This window comes from Callospermophilus lateralis, chromosome 1 (genome assembly GCF_048772815.1).
Source record: "Callospermophilus lateralis isolate mCalLat2 chromosome 1, mCalLat2.hap1, whole genome shotgun sequence".
NCBI classification, from domain to species: domain Eukaryota; kingdom Metazoa; phylum Chordata; class Mammalia; order Rodentia; family Sciuridae; genus Callospermophilus; species Callospermophilus lateralis.
Genome location: NC_135305.1, coordinates 209,695,179 through 209,715,750, shown reverse-complemented (window position 1 = coordinate 209,715,750; position 20,572 = coordinate 209,695,179). Strand labels below are relative to the sequence as shown.

At 60.7% G+C, this 20,572-nt stretch overlaps 2 protein-coding genes across 3 annotated transcripts; both read left to right on the top strand.

The window, feature by feature from the left end:
- The first annotated feature begins 1,753 nt into the window (after positions 1 to 1,753).
- Pik3r2 (phosphoinositide-3-kinase regulatory subunit 2) lies at positions 1,754 to 13,149 on the top strand. 2 transcript variants are annotated; one of them, XM_076845697.2, is made up of 17 exons: positions 1,754 to 1,899; positions 2,868 to 2,984; positions 3,623 to 4,342; positions 6,981 to 7,073; positions 7,382 to 7,432; positions 7,537 to 7,668; positions 7,768 to 7,978; positions 8,316 to 8,401; positions 8,564 to 8,672; positions 8,766 to 8,864; positions 8,994 to 9,174; positions 9,287 to 9,412; positions 10,529 to 10,671; positions 10,863 to 11,039; positions 11,683 to 11,754; positions 11,913 to 12,083; positions 12,261 to 13,149. In XM_076845697.2, exons 3-17 carry the CDS (start codon positions 4,027 to 4,029, stop codon positions 12,466 to 12,468), a joined length of 2,175 nt encoding a protein of 724 aa, XP_076701812.2. In that variant the 5' UTR covers positions 1,754 to 1,899; positions 2,868 to 2,984; positions 3,623 to 4,026; the 3' UTR covers positions 12,469 to 13,149. The 2 variants fall into 2 exon arrangements, with proteins under 2 accessions (XP_076701812.2, XP_076701802.2); XM_076845687.2 differs by lacking the exon at positions 2,868 to 2,984.
- A 3,609-nt stretch (positions 13,150 to 16,758) lies between these two features.
- On the top strand, positions 16,759 to 20,363 carry Ifi30 (IFI30 lysosomal thiol reductase). Its single transcript, XM_076870312.2, has 7 exons — positions 16,759 to 16,930; positions 18,267 to 18,449; positions 18,525 to 18,599; positions 18,774 to 18,866; positions 19,591 to 19,743; positions 19,919 to 19,972; positions 20,058 to 20,363. Exons 1-7 carry the CDS (start codon positions 16,814 to 16,816, stop codon positions 20,121 to 20,123), a joined length of 741 nt encoding a protein of 246 aa, XP_076726427.1. The 5' UTR covers positions 16,759 to 16,813; the 3' UTR covers positions 20,124 to 20,363.
- Positions 20,364 to 20,572: the final 209 nt, after the last annotated feature.

Here is a 20,572-nt window from a genome sequence, read left to right as displayed (position 1 = left end):
GAGGGGCTGTGAAGGGGGCAAAGGACGGGAATGGGGAGAAAACTGACTCGGTTCAAAGTCATGTGAAATGGGTTATGGAGACTGAAGATGCCCTTGATTCTCTCCCTGGCATCTTCTGGCCCCCTGCTGCCCCCTCCCTAGGAGTGCCCATCATGGGAACTGAAGCCAGATTTAAAGTTAGGTAGTCAGTGTAGTTAGGTAAATCGGGTCTAATATCGAGTGAAATCTAAAATGGAGGCCATGCTGGGAATGACTCAGGGAAAACTCAGGACAACTCATGGAGTGTTAATGAAGTTCTGTAAAGGCCCTAGGCCAAAGTCCACCTCAAAGAAATGTTAATGGGGGACTGGGGATGTGGCTCAAGCGGTAGCGCGCTCGCCTGGCATGCGAGCGGCCCGGGTTCGATCCTCAGCACCACATACAAACAAAGATGTTGTATCCGCTGATAACTAAAAACTGAAATATATATATATATATATAAAAAGAAAGAAATGTTAATGGAGCCCAGGAAACAGCCCCAACAGATTTGGAGATAGCCCATCCCAGAGAAGTGATAATCCCATCCCAAAAGGTGATAATTGGGCCCACCTGTGTCCTAACCCTTCCCCCTTGCATTCCATCACCAAACCTATAAAAAGGGGAACACATTTGCCCGCCAAGGGGTTCCACCTCTTGGGTCCCCTTCTTCCTCTGGGAGAAGTCTTTTCTGCTGTCCTTTAATAAACTTCTAATCTCTACTCTGACCTTGCCTCGGCGTGTGCTTTTCTGGTGTTATTCTTCAACATCGGGGAAGCAAGGTAACAGAACTACCCTTAAAACCTTCAGCCTGCCAGGTGCGCGTAGTCTCTGCTACTCTAAGGGGCTGGGGCAGAAGGATCCCTTGAGCGAGGAGGTTCCAAACCAGCCTGAGCAACACTACGAGACCCGGCGCCCTCCCCCCAAAACAAACAAAATCTTCGAATACTCGTCTAGAGTCCTGAGCTATGTTAAAAAAGACATGCCATCGTCGTGTCCTTTGTATTCTGATCTTTGCTTGGGCTGTGCCATGCACTGTGCCCCACCCCGAACCCAGCCCGAGTGCTGTCGGCTATTTCCGGAGCTCTCGACAGTCGGAGAAACATCCTTGGCCACGCCCCCAGTTCCGAGTGTCTTCAGCTGTTTCCGGAAACAATCGTGGATGTGTGCCCAAGTCAGCCACGTTCTTCCTCCGGCCAGGACTCGAGATTTTTCGGCTGTTTCCGGACGCTCCGGGTTACCATGCCTCTAACTCCGCCTCTTTCTCGGAGGCGGTCGGCTGTTTTCGGTGGCAAGCCCTTCCCCCGTTCCGTTGCCCACTTTCCTGAACCTGAGTCCCCCTCACCCGCCGTCTAGAACCGTCCATGCTTCGGAAACTTCCGGAATCTGACAGTAGCCTCTGGGCCTAAATTCCCAGAGTCTCCGTTTGGGACGAAGCACGCTTGGTTCTTTCCAGCAACTCAGCCTCTGTTCCACCAAACCAGCTGGAGCGCGTTCGGCTATTTCCGGACCCGCTCGGGGGTCTTTTGCTCCTGCCGAGTCCAGCTTCCACCGACCCGATCTTATTCGGCTACTTCCGTAACTGTTCGGCTGTCTCGCTGTAACCTCCAGCCGGCCAGTCCCGCGGGAGTACGTTCGGCTCTTTCCGGAATCACTCAGGCGTTCTCCCCGCCCCGGCTCCGCCTAGGTCTTGGTGAACTCGCCGGCCCGAATGCGCTCGTCCATTTCCGCCGGGGGCGGGCCCGGCCGCTCGGAACCGCGGCGGCGGCTGACGAGGGGATCCCGCGGCTGCGGCGACGGCGGCCGCGGTGGAGCCACGGGGCGGATTCGGCTCAACGTGACGGCGGCGGCGGCGGCGGCAGCGGCGGTTGCGGTCGCGACCAGGTGAGTCCCTAGTGGCCGTCGTGGCAGGAGGGGCTGGGAGTGCACTGAATGCGGGGCTCCTAGGCAGATTACAGGGCCCCTGTGGAAGCCGGACTACGGGAGCGGGCTGCATCGGGCCCCGCGGGAATTGGGGGGCCGCAGGGAAGGGGAGGCGTTGGGCTCCCTCCGCAGCCGTGCAACCTGCCCGGGACGGTCGGGACGGAACGGGGGATTTCGCGGCGGAGATCCGGGGCCGGAGCCGCGGTCCCCCATGCAAGAAGGCCCCGTCTGGAGTGTGGCCTCGAGCGGTAACAGGGGCGCCCAGCACTGGGGCACAATGGGGTGCAGGAGGGTCTGGGGTCGATCCCACTTCCGGTCTCCTGGCCGGGCTGCGGGGTCCACGCAGGCCCGAGTGTGCGTCTGCGTGAGCACGCAGGCAGTGCGTCCACCCGCGGAGCCCCTAGCCCTGCTGGGGCTCCCTCGCCTCTCGAATTCGGGGAGCGCCGTTTCCCCAGCATGTGCAAACGCGTGCACACCCGGGCGCGGGGGCGGCCAGGCAGGCGGATCCAGGAGGTTTCCTAGACATTTTGTATCCGGGCCTCAGTTTCCCCACCTGTAGAATGTGGGTGACCAGGTTCAGAGAGCTGGTTTATTCGGGCACCTGAGAATGTGGAGCCCCGGCTCTGTGCTCAGACACCTCCTGACAGTCTCTGTGGCCTGGGGCTAAACCCCAGACCCTTAGCGCGAGGCCCTTGTTGGATGGCGCCTTTTCTTCTAGCCACCTGAACTCTTGGCAAGCGACTTGCTGCTGCCAGGCCTTCGCATGTACCTTTGCAGAGGCTGGGAGGGGCCTGGTGCGCCCTCTTAGCTCTGAGGCAGATTCTCTAGACTGCACACCTCCGCCCCGGCCCCGGCCCCATCCTCACAGGAGAACCAGATCTGCAGGGCTGGGGCTGGGAACATGGAGGCCCCATCTCTGCTTCCTCCAGGCCTGAGCTCCTGGGGGACAGTCATCACTCAGCACCTGGCATCTACCTCCCTTGGCGGCCACAGTACCCTCCTCCTATCCACCCTCTCCTGGCTCCCTCTCCTATCCTGCAGCTAAGGTCTGGCTGGCTCTTTGCCACACCTCCCCCCCTACTTTTTGCACCTATTGTGGGCCCCAGATAGCCAAGCTAGGGACACCCCCAGCCCCCTGCCTGCTCCCCTGCAGAGACTGGAAGTCCCTGTGCTTGGACTTACCTCTGCAGGTGCTAAGGGCTTTCCCTGGCCCTCCCGCCCTACCCTGTGCACCCTCTGCTGCCTCCTCCTCTGCTCCACCGGCTCCCAAGTACTTTGAGTGGCTCCCATTTCACCCTGCTTGCTCTGAGCGTGCTTGCTCTGAGCGCCACTGGCCATGTGACTGCCACCACCTCAGCTCCATCTGGGCCTGGGTGTGAGTCCTCGCTTCTCCCTGGCCCATGGAGTGGCCATACAGAGACCTCCCTGCTCTGAGCCTGGTTCCCATCTCGAACGAGGATGAGGAGCTCGCTCAGCTGAGCATGAAGTTTGTCCAGCTCCACTCCCCACAGCCCTGAGGGAGGGCTGCTAATGCACCCATTATACAAACGGGGAAACTGAGGACAGGAAGGGCACCCAAGTCCACCCAGCAATTCAGGGGGTTCGGGCCCAGGAATTGGATTTGGGCCCATCTCTGTGTCAAGGGTATGCATCATCTGACTGTCACTGCCCTGTCCACCTGCAGGTCAGCGACCCTGGCCAAGCATGGTGGCAACCTGTGCCCTTGGCTCCCCCGGCTCCCTCACCTGGTACAGCTGGAGGAGCTGCCAGCCTCGGGCACTGATGGCCCCTCTCCTGAGGGAGTGATCTGCCTGCTCCAGTGCCCCTCTCCCATGGGGAACGCAGTGACCAAGTGAACTGCGATCACTGCACCAGCCCCCGCCCTGCAGCTGGCGCATGGTGGACACAGCAACAAGTGGCCGTCACAGAGTCATGGAATGATGGTGCGGAGCCAGGCATGAGCGGCCCCCAGGGTCGCCTTTGACTTCTGCTGGAATTCGAGGCCTGAGCACCCCAAGCCCACCCAGTGGATGGGGCCGTCAGGGCCCCGAGCAGCTGCCTGACCATCCCATCACACCGCACCCAGCCATGGCCGACGGCTTCCAGTACCGTGCACTGTACCCGTTCCGCCGGGAGCGGCCAGAGGACCTGGAGCTGCTACCCGGCGACGTGCTGGTGGTGAGCCGGGCTGCGCTGCTGGCACTGGGCGTGACGGAGGGCGGTGAGCGCTGCCCACAGAGTGTAGGTTGGATGCCTGGCCTGAATGAGCGCACCCGACAGCGAGGTGACTTCCCTGGCACCTACGTGGAGTTCCTGGGGCCCGTGGCTCTGGCCCGGCCAGGCCCTCGACCACGAGGCCCCCGTCCACTTCCTGCCAGGCCCCGGGATGGGCCCCCCGAACCAGGTGAGCAGCAGGCAGAAGCCTTAGGAAGAGGATGTCCACTTGGACCCTCAGTCTTTTCTTCTCTGCAAGGAGGCACTGGAGTCTCTCTCAGGGGCGGAGGAATAAGGATATTGGTCGTTTATTAGATGTGTGTATGGGGCGCTGCTGTCAGCTCAGCACTGGACACAAAGCCTGGCCCTGCCCTCACAGGACTTCTAATTCAAGACGTGATGGGAAGGTGATAATTGGTGGTAGAGGCTGTGCAGAAGGCTTGCAGGGAGGAGCTGGGGTTGGAGGAATGCAGGCAGTGGGCACAGCAAGGGTGAGGGTGGTGACATAGCTATGGCACTTCAGGGGACGCTGGCAGGCTCAGACAGTGAGGAGTGCTGAGGAAGGTGGCCCACAGGGGGCGTGGACAGTGAGTGTTCATAGGATTCGGAGGCCCCATGTAGCTTCATTCTATAGTTTGCAGATGGGGTTTCTGGTGGAACCCCTTTGATTTTACTTTGTTTTTAAAATCAAGGGAGCCAAAACCCAAGAGAGTGGGGTGCTCGGTAGAAAGGAGCCATCCCCACTTCCCAGGAGGGTGCCCAGAGCAGAGAGGCCGGGGCACTGAGCGATTGTGGGGCAGGCAGGGGCTGTGGGTTCCGGCCAGGAAGCGGAGGCCCCGGTTGTGGCGAGGAGGTGCTGAGGACCAGCCTGGCCTGATCCAGCCCTCCCGGCAGCCAAGGAAGCCCCATGGACAGGTTGAGACCAAAGTACTCAGGGTCAGTCCCCAGGGAGGCCAAGGCCCCAAGGGACACCAGGCTGCTCTGCACAGTCCCCAGATGCTCAGGCCGGAATCCCACAGCAGGGGGCAGAAGGGGGACGCAGAGGTTTCCAGCTTGGCTTGGGCCTCACAGCATCTGGTGTCTCCAGGGCTCAGGCCTGCGTCCTGCCTCGGCCTGAAGGAGCAGGAGGCGGCCCCATCCGGGCTCCAGGCCAGACTCTGCCTCTCCCCCTGGTAACAGCCGCCTCCCTCTGCCTGGCCTCGCTCCAGCCCCCACACCATCTCCACTCGGGGCAGCTGCCCAGTCTCGCCCTCCAACGTCCAGGGCCGTGACCTGCCAGGCTGCCCTCCGCAGAGCTGGGCCCCCCTCAGGAAATGGCAGCACTGGTCTGTGCGCCCTGGGACCCCCGGGAGCCAGTGGAGGCAGGTTTCCGCCATCAGCCCGATCAGGGCACTGAGGCGGAGTCCCAGGGCCTCCTGGGCCTACCTGGCCAGCGTCCATGGGAGGCCCCAGCCTCTCTGAGCCCAAGTTCCTCATCTGTAAAATGGGGGCAGGGCCTGATCTCCGGGTCCTCGGGCTCCATTTGCACACGGGTCCCTGGTGGTCTCTGGGTTGAATTTGCAGAACCAAGGCCCAGGCAGTGCCCGCCGCCTCTCCTGCTGTTTCTTTTTTTTTTCTTTCTTTCTTTTTTTTTTTTTTTTGGCAAATTCCACGCAGCTGGGCCTCTGCCGGTTCCAGGCCCCACCTGGCCTGTCACTCAGCGGCCCCACAGGCCCCAGCTTGCCCCTGCCCTGTGCCAGGGCGTCCTGCCGAGGGCCAGAGCCGCATCAAATGGTGGCGCAGCAGCAGGAGCCTGCTGAGGCGGGAGGCCAGCGCACAGGGGACACCCCCCACCGCCCCCGCCCCCCAACACAGGGTGGGGGGGTTGGCCCCAGACCCTGGCGCCTGCCCGCTGGGAGGGGTTCGAGAGCCTTTTCAAAAAGGAAAGAGAATTTAGAAGCAGAATGACTTAGAAGGTGAGGAAGGGTCGCTGAGCGGGTCAGACGCATGCTTTCCTTCTCCTTTCTCAATCACTTGTTTTTCCCATTTATATCAAAAAAGGAAAGACGGGCTGGGGTGCGGCTCAGTGGTAGAGAGCTCCCCTAGCACGTGTGAGGCCCTGGGTTCCATCCTCAGCACCTTCAAAGAAAGAAGACTCCCCTAAGGGCAGCCACTGAAACTCAACAGCAGGTTTGGGGCTCTGCCGCAGTTGCTGTGCAACTCTGGGTGCCCGACCTGCCTTCTCTGGCCCTCGGTTTCTTCAAGGGAAAACAGGCAGATGGGGTAGGCTGCTTTTCTTTCTCTGACTCTGGACAGTACAAATGCCCTCTGTCATGTTTCTAAAACCCAGGAATCCAAAATCAGGGCCTGCTCCCTCTGCAGGACGTCGCGGTGGTCTCTTCTTGCTCTGCCGCCTCCTGGTGTCTGCAGCCATTCCTCGGCTTGGACTGGCTCATTCCAGTCTGCAGCTGTCTTCACGTGGCCTTCTTTAGCCACCCTAGATCCAGGACAGTCTGCTCTGGGCCAGATTTCCCTTTTATTCTACCTGCAAAGACCCTACTTCCAAAGAGCTGCAGGTCCCGGGGTCAGGGCTTGGTCATCTTTTTGCATGGCCACTCTTCAGCCTGGCCTCTGAAGCTGTGTGACGTCTTGATGTCTCTTACTCCAGAAAATGGCCTCCCATAAGTTCAGCCCTCCCTGTGCCTCTTCCCCTCCGGCCTCCCCCGGGTGGTCCAGGTGCTGGGTGCTTGTCTGAGCTGGGTCCTGCCTGGAACCATTTGAACCGAGCTCCACTGGGCAGAGGGACAGGGTCCTTCCAGGGACCTCACCAACCTGCTGTCCCCTACCAGGCCTCACCCTCCCCGACCTGCCTGAGCAGTTCTCCCCACCTGACGCGGCGCCCCCCATTCTGGTGAAGCTCGTGGAGACCTTTGAACAGATAGGTGAGCCTCAGCCTGGCTCTAACCCCTGCTTGCTCTCCTCCCCATGGGCAAAACCCCACACAGGGCTCCCCGGCGGCTGCGCTGAGGAAGCTGAGCCTGGGAGCACTGGGCTTGGGGGGGGCACCTGGGTGGTGCTGGACCCAGAGGTGGCGCATAGTGCCCTTGGGAGGTCTCCCTCCTTACCCCCTCTCCTCTTAACCGGATCTCTGGGCTCCAAAGCCAGTCTGCTGGGGTTGAGTGGCCACCCGATCCTTCCGTGGGGTCCGGCAACATATAAGAGCTGACTCACTTGTCCCCTGACCCTCCAGGGCTGGACAGCGAACCCCACTGCAGGCCCGAGCTGCCGGCCCCGCGCACAGGTGAGGGGAGCCTCCGTGGGCAGGGATGGGGGGAGCCGGCGGCCGTGTCCCTGCGGGCCCCCACCCCCATAACAGCCGCTGGGCATGTACCCCTGCACCCGCAGACTGGTCCCTGAGCGACGTGGATCAGTGGGACGCTGCTACCTTGTCGGATGGCATTAAGGGCTTCCTGCTGGCCTTGCCCACACCCCTAGTGACACCTGAGGCCTCAGCAGAAGCCAGCCGGGCTCTGCGGGGTGAGCCTGCCTGGGAGCCAGGGACAGGGAGGGGACTGGTGTCGGGTGGGTAGTTGGTCGCCTGCCCCGGCTCACCCAGCCCTGGCCGTCTGTTCTCAGAGGCTGCGGGGCCCGTGGGGCCGGTGCTGGAACCCCCGACGCTGCCACTGCACCGCGCTCTCACGCTGCGCTTCCTACTCCAGCACCTGGGCCGTGTGGCCCGTCACGCCCCAGCCCGGGGCCCTGCCATCCGCGCCCTGGGGGCCACCTTTGGGCCGCTGCTGCTGCGCACGCAGCCACCCTCACCGCCGCCAGGGGGCGCGCCTGACGGGTGAGCAGCAGCGCCATAGGGGCGGGGCTGAGTGGAGCAGAAGGGGCGGGGCTGCGCCTGAGCCTGCGGGAGGAATCCAGGAAAGACCTGGGCGGAGGGCGAGGAGACAGGTCTGTGCTGGTCAGGTGCTGTCTCTTGAACTTCTCTGTGTCCTTGGGGACTGCACACACTAGGCAGGACTTGGCCTTGCCTACCTGGGGTGTCACCTACCCCTCTTCCCTGTGCATACCTTAGTGTATAATGACCCCCAAGTGTGCGAGCACCAGAGGGGGTGTGCGCACTGCCATGTGAGGCCAGGACGCCCTCCCCGGCCCTCACCATGCTCCCGTTCCCCCAGGAGTGAGTCCAGCCCCAACTTCCCCGCACTGCTGGTGGAGAAGCTGCTGCAGGAACACCTGGAAGAGCAGGAGGTCGCACCTCCAGGTAACACCCCCCCCTCTTTTAAAAATGATTGTCAGTTCATACTCCTGGGGGACCATGATTTCGGATCTGGGGCCCTGCCGGTATGAACAGGCCCCATTGCAGTGGGAGACCGCTGCAGTATACAGTTGGTGCTTACTGTGCATTTGTTTTCCTGTCCCCTAGCACTGCCACCTAAACCCTCCAAGGCAAAGCCAGCCCCCACAGGCCTGGCCAATGGGGGGAGCCCACCTTCCCTGCAGGACGCAGAGTGGTACTGGGGGGACATCTCCAGGTAGGGTCTCTGGGGTGGGGCTGGGGACCCAGGAGATGCCACTTGGGGTGTAGGGTGTCCAGATTGGCAGCTCTTCCCTGGATGTCCCCACAGGGAGGAGGTGAACGAGAAACTCCGGGACACCCCAGATGGAACCTTTCTGGTTCGAGATGCATCCAGCAAGATCCAAGGGGAGTACACACTCACCCTCAGGTGGGCCTGTCCCCTCGGGCTCTCTAGGGGTTGCACAGGGGCTGGGACACGCATGGTGTTGGCTGGAGGGTGAGGGCAGGGCTCGGCTGGGTCCTGCTGGGTGCCGATGGCTCACCCTCCCTGCTGCAGGAAAGGCGGTAACAACAAGCTGATCAAGGTGTTCCACCGCGATGGCCACTACGGCTTCTCAGAGCCGCTCACCTTCTGCTCCGTGGTGGACCTCATCACCCACTACCGCCACGAGTCCCTGGCCCAGTACAACGCCAAGCTGGACACGCGGCTCCTCTACCCCGTGTCCAAGTACCAGCAGGTCCGTGCCAGGCGGAGCCAGGGTGGGCAGCGCCTGGCTGGTTCCAGGGCCTCTGGCCCCAGGAGTGGCCTCGCCAAATCCTGGGGCTCCCCTGACCCCGTGTTATCTCCAGGACCAGGTGGTCAAGGAGGACAGCGTGGAGGCGGTTGGCGCCCAGCTCAAGGTCTACCACCAGCAGTACCAGGACAAGAGCCGCGAGTACGACCAGCTGTACGAGGAGTACACGCGCACCTCCCAGGTACTCCTGCGCTCGGGAGCCAGGGCGCCGGCCGGGGAGGCCAGGAGCCAAGGGACGACCGGAGGCCACGAGGACAGGTGGCCTAGCATGTAGTTAAAAAAAAACAGAAAAGGAACAGATGAGAAGGGAGCAGCAGGCCCACAAAGTGGCCGTAGCAGGACCTGGAGGTCTCGCTGAGATCCTCCGAGCCTCTCTAGGACTGGGTTTCCCCTCTGTGCTGTGGAACCCAGGACCTTGGTTACTTCCCAGTGCCCCTTAGCCAGGGTGTGACTCTGGACGGTAATAACCTGATGAAGACCTGGGCCCGAGGGCAGGAGGTCACAGGAATGGGGGCATTTTTTTAAAAGGAGGTTTTGTCACTCAAGGACTGTATCCGCGGGGGGATGCTACGGGTTGAAACCAGGGGCACCTTGCCACAAAGCCATGTCCTCCGCTCTTTTTACTATTATTTTTTGAGGCAGGATCTCACTAAGTAGCATAGAGTATTGCCAAGTTGCTTAGGCTGACCTCGAACCTGCAGTCCTCCTGCCTCAGCCACCCAAGTTGATGGGGCTGCAGGCATGCACCCTGTGCCCGGCCCAAGGGCTGAATTAGTATGCCTCTTTCTGCAAGTTGAGAGAACAGATTCAGATAGAATGTCCTGTCTCTGCCAAGTGAAAGACACGCATAGAAAATGCGGAGTGCATGGGCTCGGGCTGCAGCGGTGGAGCACTCGCCTAAGGTGGGAGGCCCTGGGTTCAACCTTCAGCACCACATAGAAATAAATAAGTAAAATAAGTAGATTGTTTCCAGCTACAACTAAAAAAGTATTAAAAAGTCCAGGGGTTTTTAAGGTGCCCAAAGGAAAGGGGAAGTTGGGGAGTGAGGGCTTTTTTGTTTGGTTTGGTCTGGGGGTGGAACCCGGGGCCTGTGCATGGGGGGCCAACTGAGCTGTCTCCCCAGCCAGGAGGAAGGTTTTGAAGGCTGAATAGGAGTTCGCGTCCTCCACTAGACTAAGTATTCCAGGAACGCGTCCCGGTAGAGAACAGTTTGAGCAGGGTCTCCGTGTCAGAGATGAGGTCACCCTTCACCCTCATGAGGAGTCCCTAGAGGCGCTCTGCCTTGCCCCCTCTCCAGGAGCTGCAGATGAAGCGCACGGCGATCGAGGCCTTCAACGAGACCATCAAGATCTTCGAGGAGCAGGGCCAGACGCAGGAGAAGTGCAGCAAGGAGTATCTGGAGCGCTTCCGGCGCGAGGGCAACGAGAAGGAGATGCAGCGGTGAGAGGCAGTGGTGGGCGGGTGGGGTCTGCTGAACAGGCTTTGGAGGATGAGCAGGAGTTCGCCAAGGGACAAGGGGGCGGTATGCTGTGCGCAGGCTTAGAGGCTCGCAGTGTAGCCTGGCGCACAGAAGGTTCTCAAGAGCCCTGGAGCCACCTGACGCCACTGACCCTTCCCCCGCCCGCCCCCAGGATCCTGCTGAACTCCGAGCGGCTCAAGTCCCGCATAGCGGAGATCCATGAAAGTCGCACAAAGCTGGAGCAGGACCTGCGGGCCCAGGCCTCGGACAACCGCGAGATCGACAAGCGCATGAACAGCCTCAAGCCCGACCTCATGCAGCTGCGCAAGATCCGCGACCAGTACCTCGTGTGAGTGGAGTCCCCAGGCCTGGCCTGTGCCCTTGCTCACCACAGGGCCCCACCTGGCCCCTGAGGACCCCTCCCTGGCCCCTGGGTCCCCTCCCTCTCGGCCAGCCGGGCTGCTGCTCCCTGGGCCTCTGACCCAGGAGCCTTGGTGTCGCAGGCGCTCCACTCTGCCCCCTGGTGGCAGCCCCAGCCTCTGTCCAGCTCCCACCTCTCCAAGTGCCCGCCAGGCGCCCTGCCCAGCACACGTGCATATTAGCGCATTCATTCCTTTCCAAGCTCTTTGCCAAGTTTGCCCTTAGCTGGGGAAGCCAAGGCACAGGGCAGACAGCTTTGCTGGACAAAGGCCAACAGCAGTGCGGCGGCCCCCAGGACTGAGTCTCTCCGGGCGTGGTGATAAGGCCTTAGCCAGGCCGGGGGGTTTCAGGGCCTCCTAAATGTGAAGGTCAGTGGACAGGAGAGGCGGCTAGCAAGCAGCGCTCGGGGAACCAGCGGCCCTTGACCAGGTCAAGGTCACCTCCTTATGGGATAGAATTTATCCCGTCTCCTAGCCGCTGCCTCCCACGGGGCTGCCCGGGCCAGCTGCGCACCCTCCGTGTTTCCCGCCGAGCAGCAGGTGCCCACCGGCCTCTTTCTTCTTGGTCCTCAGGTGGCTTACCCAAAAAGGTGCCCGGCAGAAGAAGATCAATGAGTGGTTGGGGATCAAAAACGAAACAGAGGAGTGAGTGACTACCTGGAAGAGGAGGGGAGGGCTGCTCCTTAGAGCAGGGGCCTGTGGCGCAGGCTGTGAAGGAGGAGTGGGAGTTGGCCAGGGAGGAAGCACTGCCCCGGCTGGTGCTGCAGATGAGTGAGCAGGCCCCGTCCCTGCCCTCCCCACAGCCAGTACGCTCTGATGGAGGACGAGGAGGACCTCCCCCACCACGAGGAGCGCACGTGGTACGTGGGCAAGATCAACCGCACCCAGGCCGAGGAGATGCTCAGCGGCAAGCGCGACGGCACCTTCCTCATCCGCGAGAGCAGCCAGCGCGGCTGCTACGCCTGCTCTGTGGTGTGAGTGCCTCGCGCGGGCCGGGAGAGCCCTTATTGAGCACCTACTGTGCGCCGGGCCCTTAGAGGACAGCCCCTCAGTTCCCCAGGAGGAGGCTGGCCGGGGGCGTGGGAGGAAGGGGCCCCGAGACGACAGGGGAAAGGCAACGGCGCTTCTTGACCGGCCCTTGTCCCTCTCAGGGTGGACGGTGACACCAAGCACTGTGTCATCTACCGCACAGCCACCGGCTTCGGCTTCGCAGAGCCCTACAACCTGTACGGGTCGCTGAAGGAGCTGGTGCTGCACTACCAGCAGGCGTCCCTGGTGCAGCACAACGACGCGCTGCCCGTCACCCTGGCCCACCCCGTGCGCGCCCCCGGCCCCGGGCCGCCGCCCGCGGCGCGCTGAGCCCAGGACAGACCAGCCCCCCAGGGTCCCCACCCCGCTCGCTCCACCCCCTTCCCAGCCTCCCTCCGGTTCCTGGTCTCTGTCTCTGTTTCCACGTTGGGGGTCCTGCCCCTCCACCCCCTGTCCCTGGACGGCGCCCCTCGCCCCGCCCCCGCAGTCCCCGGAGCCCCTCCCGGCTGCACCTCCATGTTTACAGAGGCCCCCGGGCTGCGCGGCCCCGGCCTGGGCGCCCCGATTTTTTAAGCCATAGACCTGGGGTCAGGGCAGGAAGGAACTTCGCTCGGCTGCTTCCAAGAACCTCGGCCGCCACCCTCGGGGCCGGGCGGGACCCGCCCCACGGACCCCAACTTCCCCTCCCGACACTGAAGTGAAACCCGTCGCCTGACAAGGCCGCGACAAGAGTCAAAAATAAACTGGTGAGCGCCTGCCCGGAGCCCAGGCCTCCAGGGCTGCGCCGCCGGGTGACCGCTGCGACACTGCCCACGGTACCTCCACTGACCAGGTTCAGGCTCCTCCCGATCATGTTGGGTTTCGATTTGTTTTTCCTCGACTGTAAGCTCCCCCTCGGTCTCTTGGGACGAGGGCCCTGTTTTCTACACTGCCCGGGACCCCGCTGCCCGCCCACCAGGCTGGGCGCAGCTTTTGTACGGTACGTTGTTACGACATGGAGATAAAACATTTGAACATGGGGCCGAGTGTGTCCTTGATGCCTGGGATTCTCTGCAGTCCCCACGTGCAGGGGGACCCTGGCATGCATGGGTCACTCACAGTGGCCAGGACTGTGGGTTTAACCTCAGGCCACCTCCCAGTACCAAGGCCTTCACTCCCCCACACTGGGCCAGAGTCCAGAGGACTCCACACGCCCACCTAGTGCCCCCGGGAGAGCCGCCCACTCAGCCCCCAGCTCCTGCTCAGGGGTACCCGGGGCCTCCTCTGGCTCTGACCAGCTTCCAGGTTTGAGTCCCTGCTGGGCCACAGCTGTGCCCTGGGAAGAAGTCACCTCCCTTCTCTGATCTGCAGCTTCCTCCTTGTCAAGTGGCATCAATAGTAAGGACACTCCTCATGCCACCCAGAGGGTGCCCCATGTCCTCAGATGCAGCACATAGCTATGTGAGGCCCTCCCTGGCCCCTCTGGACATTTGTTCAACACTCGAGGACCATGACCCAGGGCAGGTCCCAGGGGTCCTGCATCTCTTGGACCTGGACTTCTAGTTGCCACTCTCCGGGGAGCAGAGAACCCCCCTAGCTCCCCCCAAGACCTCACATGCAGCCGGTGGCCCACGCCTGTCATCCCAGCGGCTCAGGAGGATCTGGAGTCCAAAGCCAGCCTCAGCAACAGTGAGGCGCTAAGCAACTCAGTGAGACCCCGTCTCTAAATAAAAGACAAAATGGGGCTGGGAATGTGGCTTCGTGGTTGAGTGCCCCTGGGCTCAATCACCACTACAAAAATGAAAGAAAAAAGAAGCCCACATGCCTGGGCAGCTTGGAGGAAATCAACCAGAAACCCCCGCCCAGGCGACTGCTGTACTCTCAGGACAAGACAGCGTCCTCTGAGTCCCCAAGCCTTTCCAAGCTCCTTTCCTGTCACGTGCCCAGCTGGAGATGATCCATAAGTAACTCCAGCCTGTAGGATGCCTCCTGTTGCTTGTGTGGTCACAGGACAAAAGCCCTCTGCCCACGCCCCAGCCAGACTGGGCCAGGGGTAGGAGGTGCTTGGCAACAGCCTATGTGGTCTTTACACTCAAATCACCATGCAGCTTGCTGTGCATCTTTGGCAAAGTTGCCTAACCTCTCTGATCAACAGCTTTCTCAATACCACATGGAGTCTGTAGTTGCTATCCCTGGCCACGGCTAGATGCCTCTGAGGGTTCAGTGATACATTGAGTTGTAGCCCCAACCTGGGCCTGACACCAAGCATACAAGTTAAATGATGAGAGTACTTAACATAACTTCTTCCATTAGGGAAGACACCAAGGAACCACAGGAAAAATTGTAGCAATTTTATTTATTATTGCTTCAGTCTCACGCAGCACAGGCTGAGGGCATAGTAATGTCCTGAAGACGAAGTGCTGAATCTTGGGAAGAACTTAAGACATAAATAGCAGGCACAGTGGCGCATGCCTGTAATTCTGACTTGGGAGACTGAGGCAGGAGGATCACAAGTGTGATGCAGCCTGTGTAACTTAACAAGACCCCATCTCAAAATGAAAATGGCTGGGGTGTGTGTGGCTATTTTAGAGTACCCTGAGTTTGATCCCCAGTATCACACTAAAAAAAAGGAAATGGGGGGGTTCAGGTGAGGGTCAGTGGCTGAGCAGGTGCTCAGCCTGGGCGAGGCCTTGGGGTCCATCCCCAGCACCACAAAAATGAAGAGGAGGAGCTAGGCTTTGTTACTGGCTTGGTCCTCCTAGGGACAGGACACGGGGTCTCTGTCTCTGGGGCTTCAGGGAAACTCCGGGTCCTGAATCTGCCACTGCTTCATGTAGCACGTGGAGGCTGGGACCTCCCCAGCTCTGAGGAGACCGGCTGAGGACCTGCACGCTGAGCTTTGTCTCCTAGCAGGGTTTGGTGTTTCTTCCTGGGACTGGGCTCCGTGGCTGGCCAGGCCTCGGGAAGCCTGCAGCATCTGAACCTGTTATGCTGGAATTCGGGACCCCCAAAAGACCACCAGAGACTAAGACCGATGAAAACAGCAAAGAGGTGTTTATTGCGAGCTAGCTCGGCCCTCCGCGCACACAGCAACTGGTGACGCCTAGAGGCCCCGAGCCCAGGGTTTGCAGCAGTTTTGTACATTCTTTGGGGAAGGCAGGGACTTCACATACAACATAGCATCTCTTAGCAAATCATCACACACTGCGGGAAAATCAAATAACAACTCCAAAACATGATTAGCACATTCACTGGCCGGAACAAGTTAGGTAGGGGGATTGGTCACTACAAGAGGGGGATTCATTTGAACTGATTGGTTTAAGCCAAGAGGGGTGTTCATGCTGACCTATATAGTTTCCCAACACGTTATCAACCACCATAAACTACTGAGAGGGTCATCTGGCATCCCAGGTATTTCCCTTGTCTCATGCTGATTGGTGGCTGCTAGGGGCTTGCTACGGGTCCCCACCTAGCCTGACTGAATCAGGGACACCTGGCGCAGCAGATCTCTCCTGTTATTTGTAGATAAACAACTTAGCAGGGTGGGAATGTGCCTAGGAGCGCTCTGTGAGTCTTTCCAAAGACAAAGGTCATGTCCCTTCTTTGGACAGGCTTTGCTCTGAGGTAGAGGCTGGTTTTTCAAACCTCGTGGTTATTCCAAAAAAAAACCCCTCCAGCCCCCATCCAGGCCTTTTGTGGAGGCCACACTTTGTCTGCATTGCTGGGGCCGCTGGAGTGGCCATCCTGGATGGCCCCTTCCCAGGCTCACGGGACCCAGCTGTACCCTCCTGAGGCCCAGCCTGGGATGTGTTCTTCCTGCCTCTGAGGGCTCTGTGGTGGCTTTATCCCCCAAACCTCTTTCCTTCCCGTCTTACAGATGGGGAAACTGAGGCTCCCTTTCCCTAAGGGATCAGTGGTGTCCAGGGAGCAAAGCGGGTGCCAGACTGACAAGTCCAACCTCCTCCACCCACCCGCCTTGTACATGGCAAACCGCTTCCCTGCAGGGCCAGGACATCCCCACCCCAAAGGTTAGTTGCTCAGGAAAGAAGGAACCCAACCCTCCTGTCCCCCACCCCAAAGTAGGGGTGGGGATCCCACTGGGTCCCGGCTTCTGCTTTTTGTTGAGCTGTGGCCAAGCCTGGATCAACTGGTGGCGGTGAGTCTGGAGCCCAGGGCCCGAGGCGGGAGGGGGAGGGGCCAGTCACAAGGGTTAGGCGAGGAGAGGGGGTCATCTGGGCCTGGCCGGAGGGAGGGGACCCAGGCTGCGCAGCCCCTGCTGGCTTCAGGCACAGAATCTCATCAGAGCTCAGGAGCGCCCTAGAGTGGGACCCAGAGGCCATGGACAGGCCTTGATTACCCTGGGGATCCCCAGAGTGTCCCTGACTCACCCGGGCTCACAGGGCTCTGGACCCCGAGCCCGCATGACTGGGTGCGGCCGCAGGCCCAGCAGGAGCTAGGAGGTGACCAACCGCCTTGTCTTGATCTGGGGCGCAGCGTCTGGAGAGGTTGGTGGCGTGGGCAGGTTGGAAAGCAGGCCCAGAGAAAGAAGGAAAGCTCCCAGCGACACTTGGCCTGGGCCCCGAGGGGCGTGGGCACCCGAGGGTGGCCTGGCCTGGGGGCGGGGCCACCGCCGGGATAAAGACGCCTCCTTCCCGCGGGCGGCCGCTCCAGCCGCTGCGCCTTTGCCCCCGCCGGTATGGCCCTGTCGCCACTCCTGCCGTCCCTACCGCTGCTGCTGCTGCTGCTGCTACTGGAAGTCCCCGCTGTGACGCGGGCGTCCTCGTTGGCCTCCCAGAGGGTGGCCGCCTGCAAGGTAGGGTCGGACGGCGACGCGGCAGGCGGGCCAGAGGGGACCGCGCCCTAGCGGGACAGGCGGCTCCTCTCCTCTGCCCGGACTTTGCTTGGGAAGATCAGGTGGGGACTCCCGAGGGGACGCCGTCCCAGCCGGTGGCCGCTCTCCCGCCCCATTCATTCCCGTCACCGTGGTCACACACTCGCCGAGTCGTTTTGCTTCCCCATCGCGTGTCTGAGACCCGCAGCTGTCACCCGCCCGCCCCTCCCGATTGTTCGTTAAGCACCTACGGTATACTTCTCGCCTGGGAACCCGGGCCTTCTCCTGGAGGCAGAGGTGACCCGATGATCTAAGGGCTCCCGCCGCCGCCCGCAGGCGCTCGGGCCAGTCGGGCGCGCATTCCAGCCGGGAGGAGCCTGGCGCGCTTCTGCTAGGGAGCAGCAGATGCCCCGAAGGCTGAGCGACTGGCTCCTGGTCCCGGAGACCAGACCCGCCTGCCACCCTTCTGCTGAAGCCGGAAGTCAGCACATATTAGGCGCCGCCTCTGTTTAGTGGGGCATGGGTGAGGTTCACGTGGATCCCCGGAGAGGAAGGATAAATAAGTCCGCGTGGGAGTCCGTCCTTGCTTAGCTCAGGGCCCATGATCTGGGGAGGGAAGGAGTGATAAGAAATGAGCATGCATTAGGCTCCCATGGTATGCACCTCCAAAAAAGTGGAGCTGAGGCTCGCCATGGTGGCACACGCCTGGAATCCCAGCAACTTAGGAGGCTGAGGCAGGAGGATCATAAATCTGAGGTCACCTCAGAAACTTAGCGAGGCCCTAGCTCAAAATAAAAAGAGTGAAAAGGGCTGGGGTGAGCTCCGCGGTTAGCGCTCCTGCTTCGAATCCCCAGTACAGTGACCAGGAATACAGGTGCCTGACCCTTCACTGTATCCAGCCCTTATGAGTGAGGGGGCATTACCTCACTTGGAGGGAAGCAAGGCCTGTGCATACACTGAATGCCTACTGTTTGCACCACTGTTCTGCCTGATTTGTAGACAAACTGAGACTGAGGACCGTTTGAGGGTACAGTAAAACTTCTGATGGCTGGAGGACTTTGGTGGTAGAGCACTTGCCTCGCCTGTGCTTGACCCTGGCGTCCACCCCCAGCACTGCAGAATCAACAGAAAAAGAAAAAGCCTCAGAGGCAGAGTCCCCCACCCCCCACCCCCACCCTGCAAGACCTGGCCCAAGTTCAAGGTGCACCTCTTGCTTGCCCTTTCCCTTCTCCAAGAATCCCAGCACGACCCCAATACACGGGGAGCTGCCTCAGGGGCTGCACCTGCTCACACACGCCCTGTGCCCTGCTCCTGGCAGGTACACGACCTGTGCCTGCGGGAGCCCCTCAAGAAGTCCCCGGAGCTGCTGGTCAATGTGAGCCTCTACTACGAGTCCCTGTGCGGAGGCTGCAGGTACTTCCTGGTCAGAGACCTCTTCCCAACGTGGCTGATGGTCATGGAGATCCTCAATGTCACCCTGGTGCCCTACGGAAACGCCCAGGTGGGTAGGCGCCAGGGAAGACGGGGAGGGGTCGCCGGGGTGGTGACCCAGGCTCACTGGGCTCTCTGCTTGCAGGAGCGGAATGTCAGCGGCACGTGGGAGTTCACGTGCCAACACGGGGAGCGGGAGTGCCAGCTGAACAAGGTGGAGGTGAGCAGGGGCGGGGGGGGGGGGGGCACACAGTGGCTGCGCAGCCTGGGGCGCCCCGTAGGGAAAGACCGCTGCGGGCTCCATCCTCGGAGCCACCCGCCTCCGTGTTTGTCCCCAGAAGCCTTGGGGTGTCGGGACCCCTCCTGACGTTGGCCGTCCCCTCTCTGGTCCCAGGCCTGCCTGTTGGACCAGCTGGAGAAGAGCGCCGCCTTCTTCACCATTGTCTGCCTGGAACAGCTGGACGACATGGAAAAACATCTGAAACCGGTGAGCAACGCGAACCCTGGCCTCTCCCGGACCCTGGCCAGCCCAGGTTCCAGTCCCAGCTCCCTTCTCTGGGTCAAGGGGACACAGGCAGGTCCCTTGGGGGTGCAAGTGCATTAGGGAAGACGTCCTGGAGGAGGCATCTCTGAGCTGGGCATGGAAGGAAGCGCAGGAAGGTGCAGGGACATAGATGCTAGGATATGGGGACAACAGATAGGAGAGGCCCTACCTATTTCCCTGGGGGATTGTAAAACAAAAATAATAATTCCCCAAAGGGTGATTCCCCCACCCCTATCATGTATTCATTCATCAAACATCCAGGACACCCAAGAAGCCTCACCCCATCACTCCCCACCTTGCAGGATCAGAGGGGGGCTGGGGAGTGAAGAGGACAAGGGAGCACTGGGGAGGAGGGAGGAGGAGGAGGAAGGGTGTTCATGCGGTAGGAACAGCATGCACGCAAGCTCTGAGTATAGAGAGAAAGCAGCTGGTCTTAGCAGGGAGAGCACGAGGGGTGGGAGGCAGGAGTAGCCCGAACCCCAGCCTCAAGGGCCTCCATTCAGGCACATAATGAGCACCTACTGTTTATGGGCACTGTTGCATCGCTGTGGAACCAACTGTCCCCAATTGCCAGTGAGGAAACAAGCCTGGGGGGCGGGCAGAGGGGACCGTTGGGGAGATAACAGGGAGGAAGCCGAGCAACACGCTGGCCCACCCCTTGCCCCAGTGCCTGGAGCTCTATGCCCCCGAGGTGTCCCCAGACAGCATCATGGACTGCGCAACTGGGCCGCGCGGCACCCAGCTCATGCACACCAACGCCCAGCTGACAGACGCCCTGCAGCCGCCCCACCAGTATGTGCCCTGGATCCTCGTCAACGGGGTAAGACTGTGTGTGAGCGGCCCACAGGGGGACCCTGGGAGAGGGTCCGGGTGGTGGAGGTGCCCACTGGTCTGAGCCAGTCTTGGGAACCCTGGCAACCCCTTGGGGGCCCAGACCAGCAGAGCAGGATTGCGGGGCTGGTGGTCAGTGGGGCTGTTTGCTTTTCTCTGTGCAGAAGCCCTTGAAAGACCCCAGCCAGCTCCTGAGCCTCGTCTGCCAGCTGTATCAGGTAAGATGGGGGGAGCCGGGGATCCCGCCGGTGGGAGGGGCACCTCCTGCCAGGATTCCCACACCGATCCGGATCCCCACTCCAGGGTGAGGAGAAGCCAGATGTCTGCTCCTCCATGGCCACCACCCCCAGGGAGGTCTGCTACAAGTGACCAGGAGTTAGTGTCCCAGGACGGAAAGGACAGGAAGAGCCAGAACCCAGCTGTCACCCTGCTTCGGATCCCCAGCCCTCGGCAGATACGACTCACCAACTGGGGGACTTCTAGACATCCCACAAAGCCCAGACCCAAAATGCCACCCCATGATCCAGGGTTCTGCCTCACTGAGAATGGCGCAAGATTGAAATTCAATTAATCCATAATAAATTCATCTGGTTGTGATGATTTATTTTATGGTTTTGAAAATTTATTTTATACCATTTTTGTAGCCCTGGGAATGGAACCCAGGGCTTTGGACAGCCACTGAGCTACACCCCAGCCCCTTGGATAGTTTTCAAAAGTGGAGAAGTCAAGCTGGGCGCGGTGACGCACACCTGTAATCCCAGTGGCTTGGGAGGCTGAGGCAGGAGGATCACAAGTTCAAAGTCAGCCTCAGCAATTTA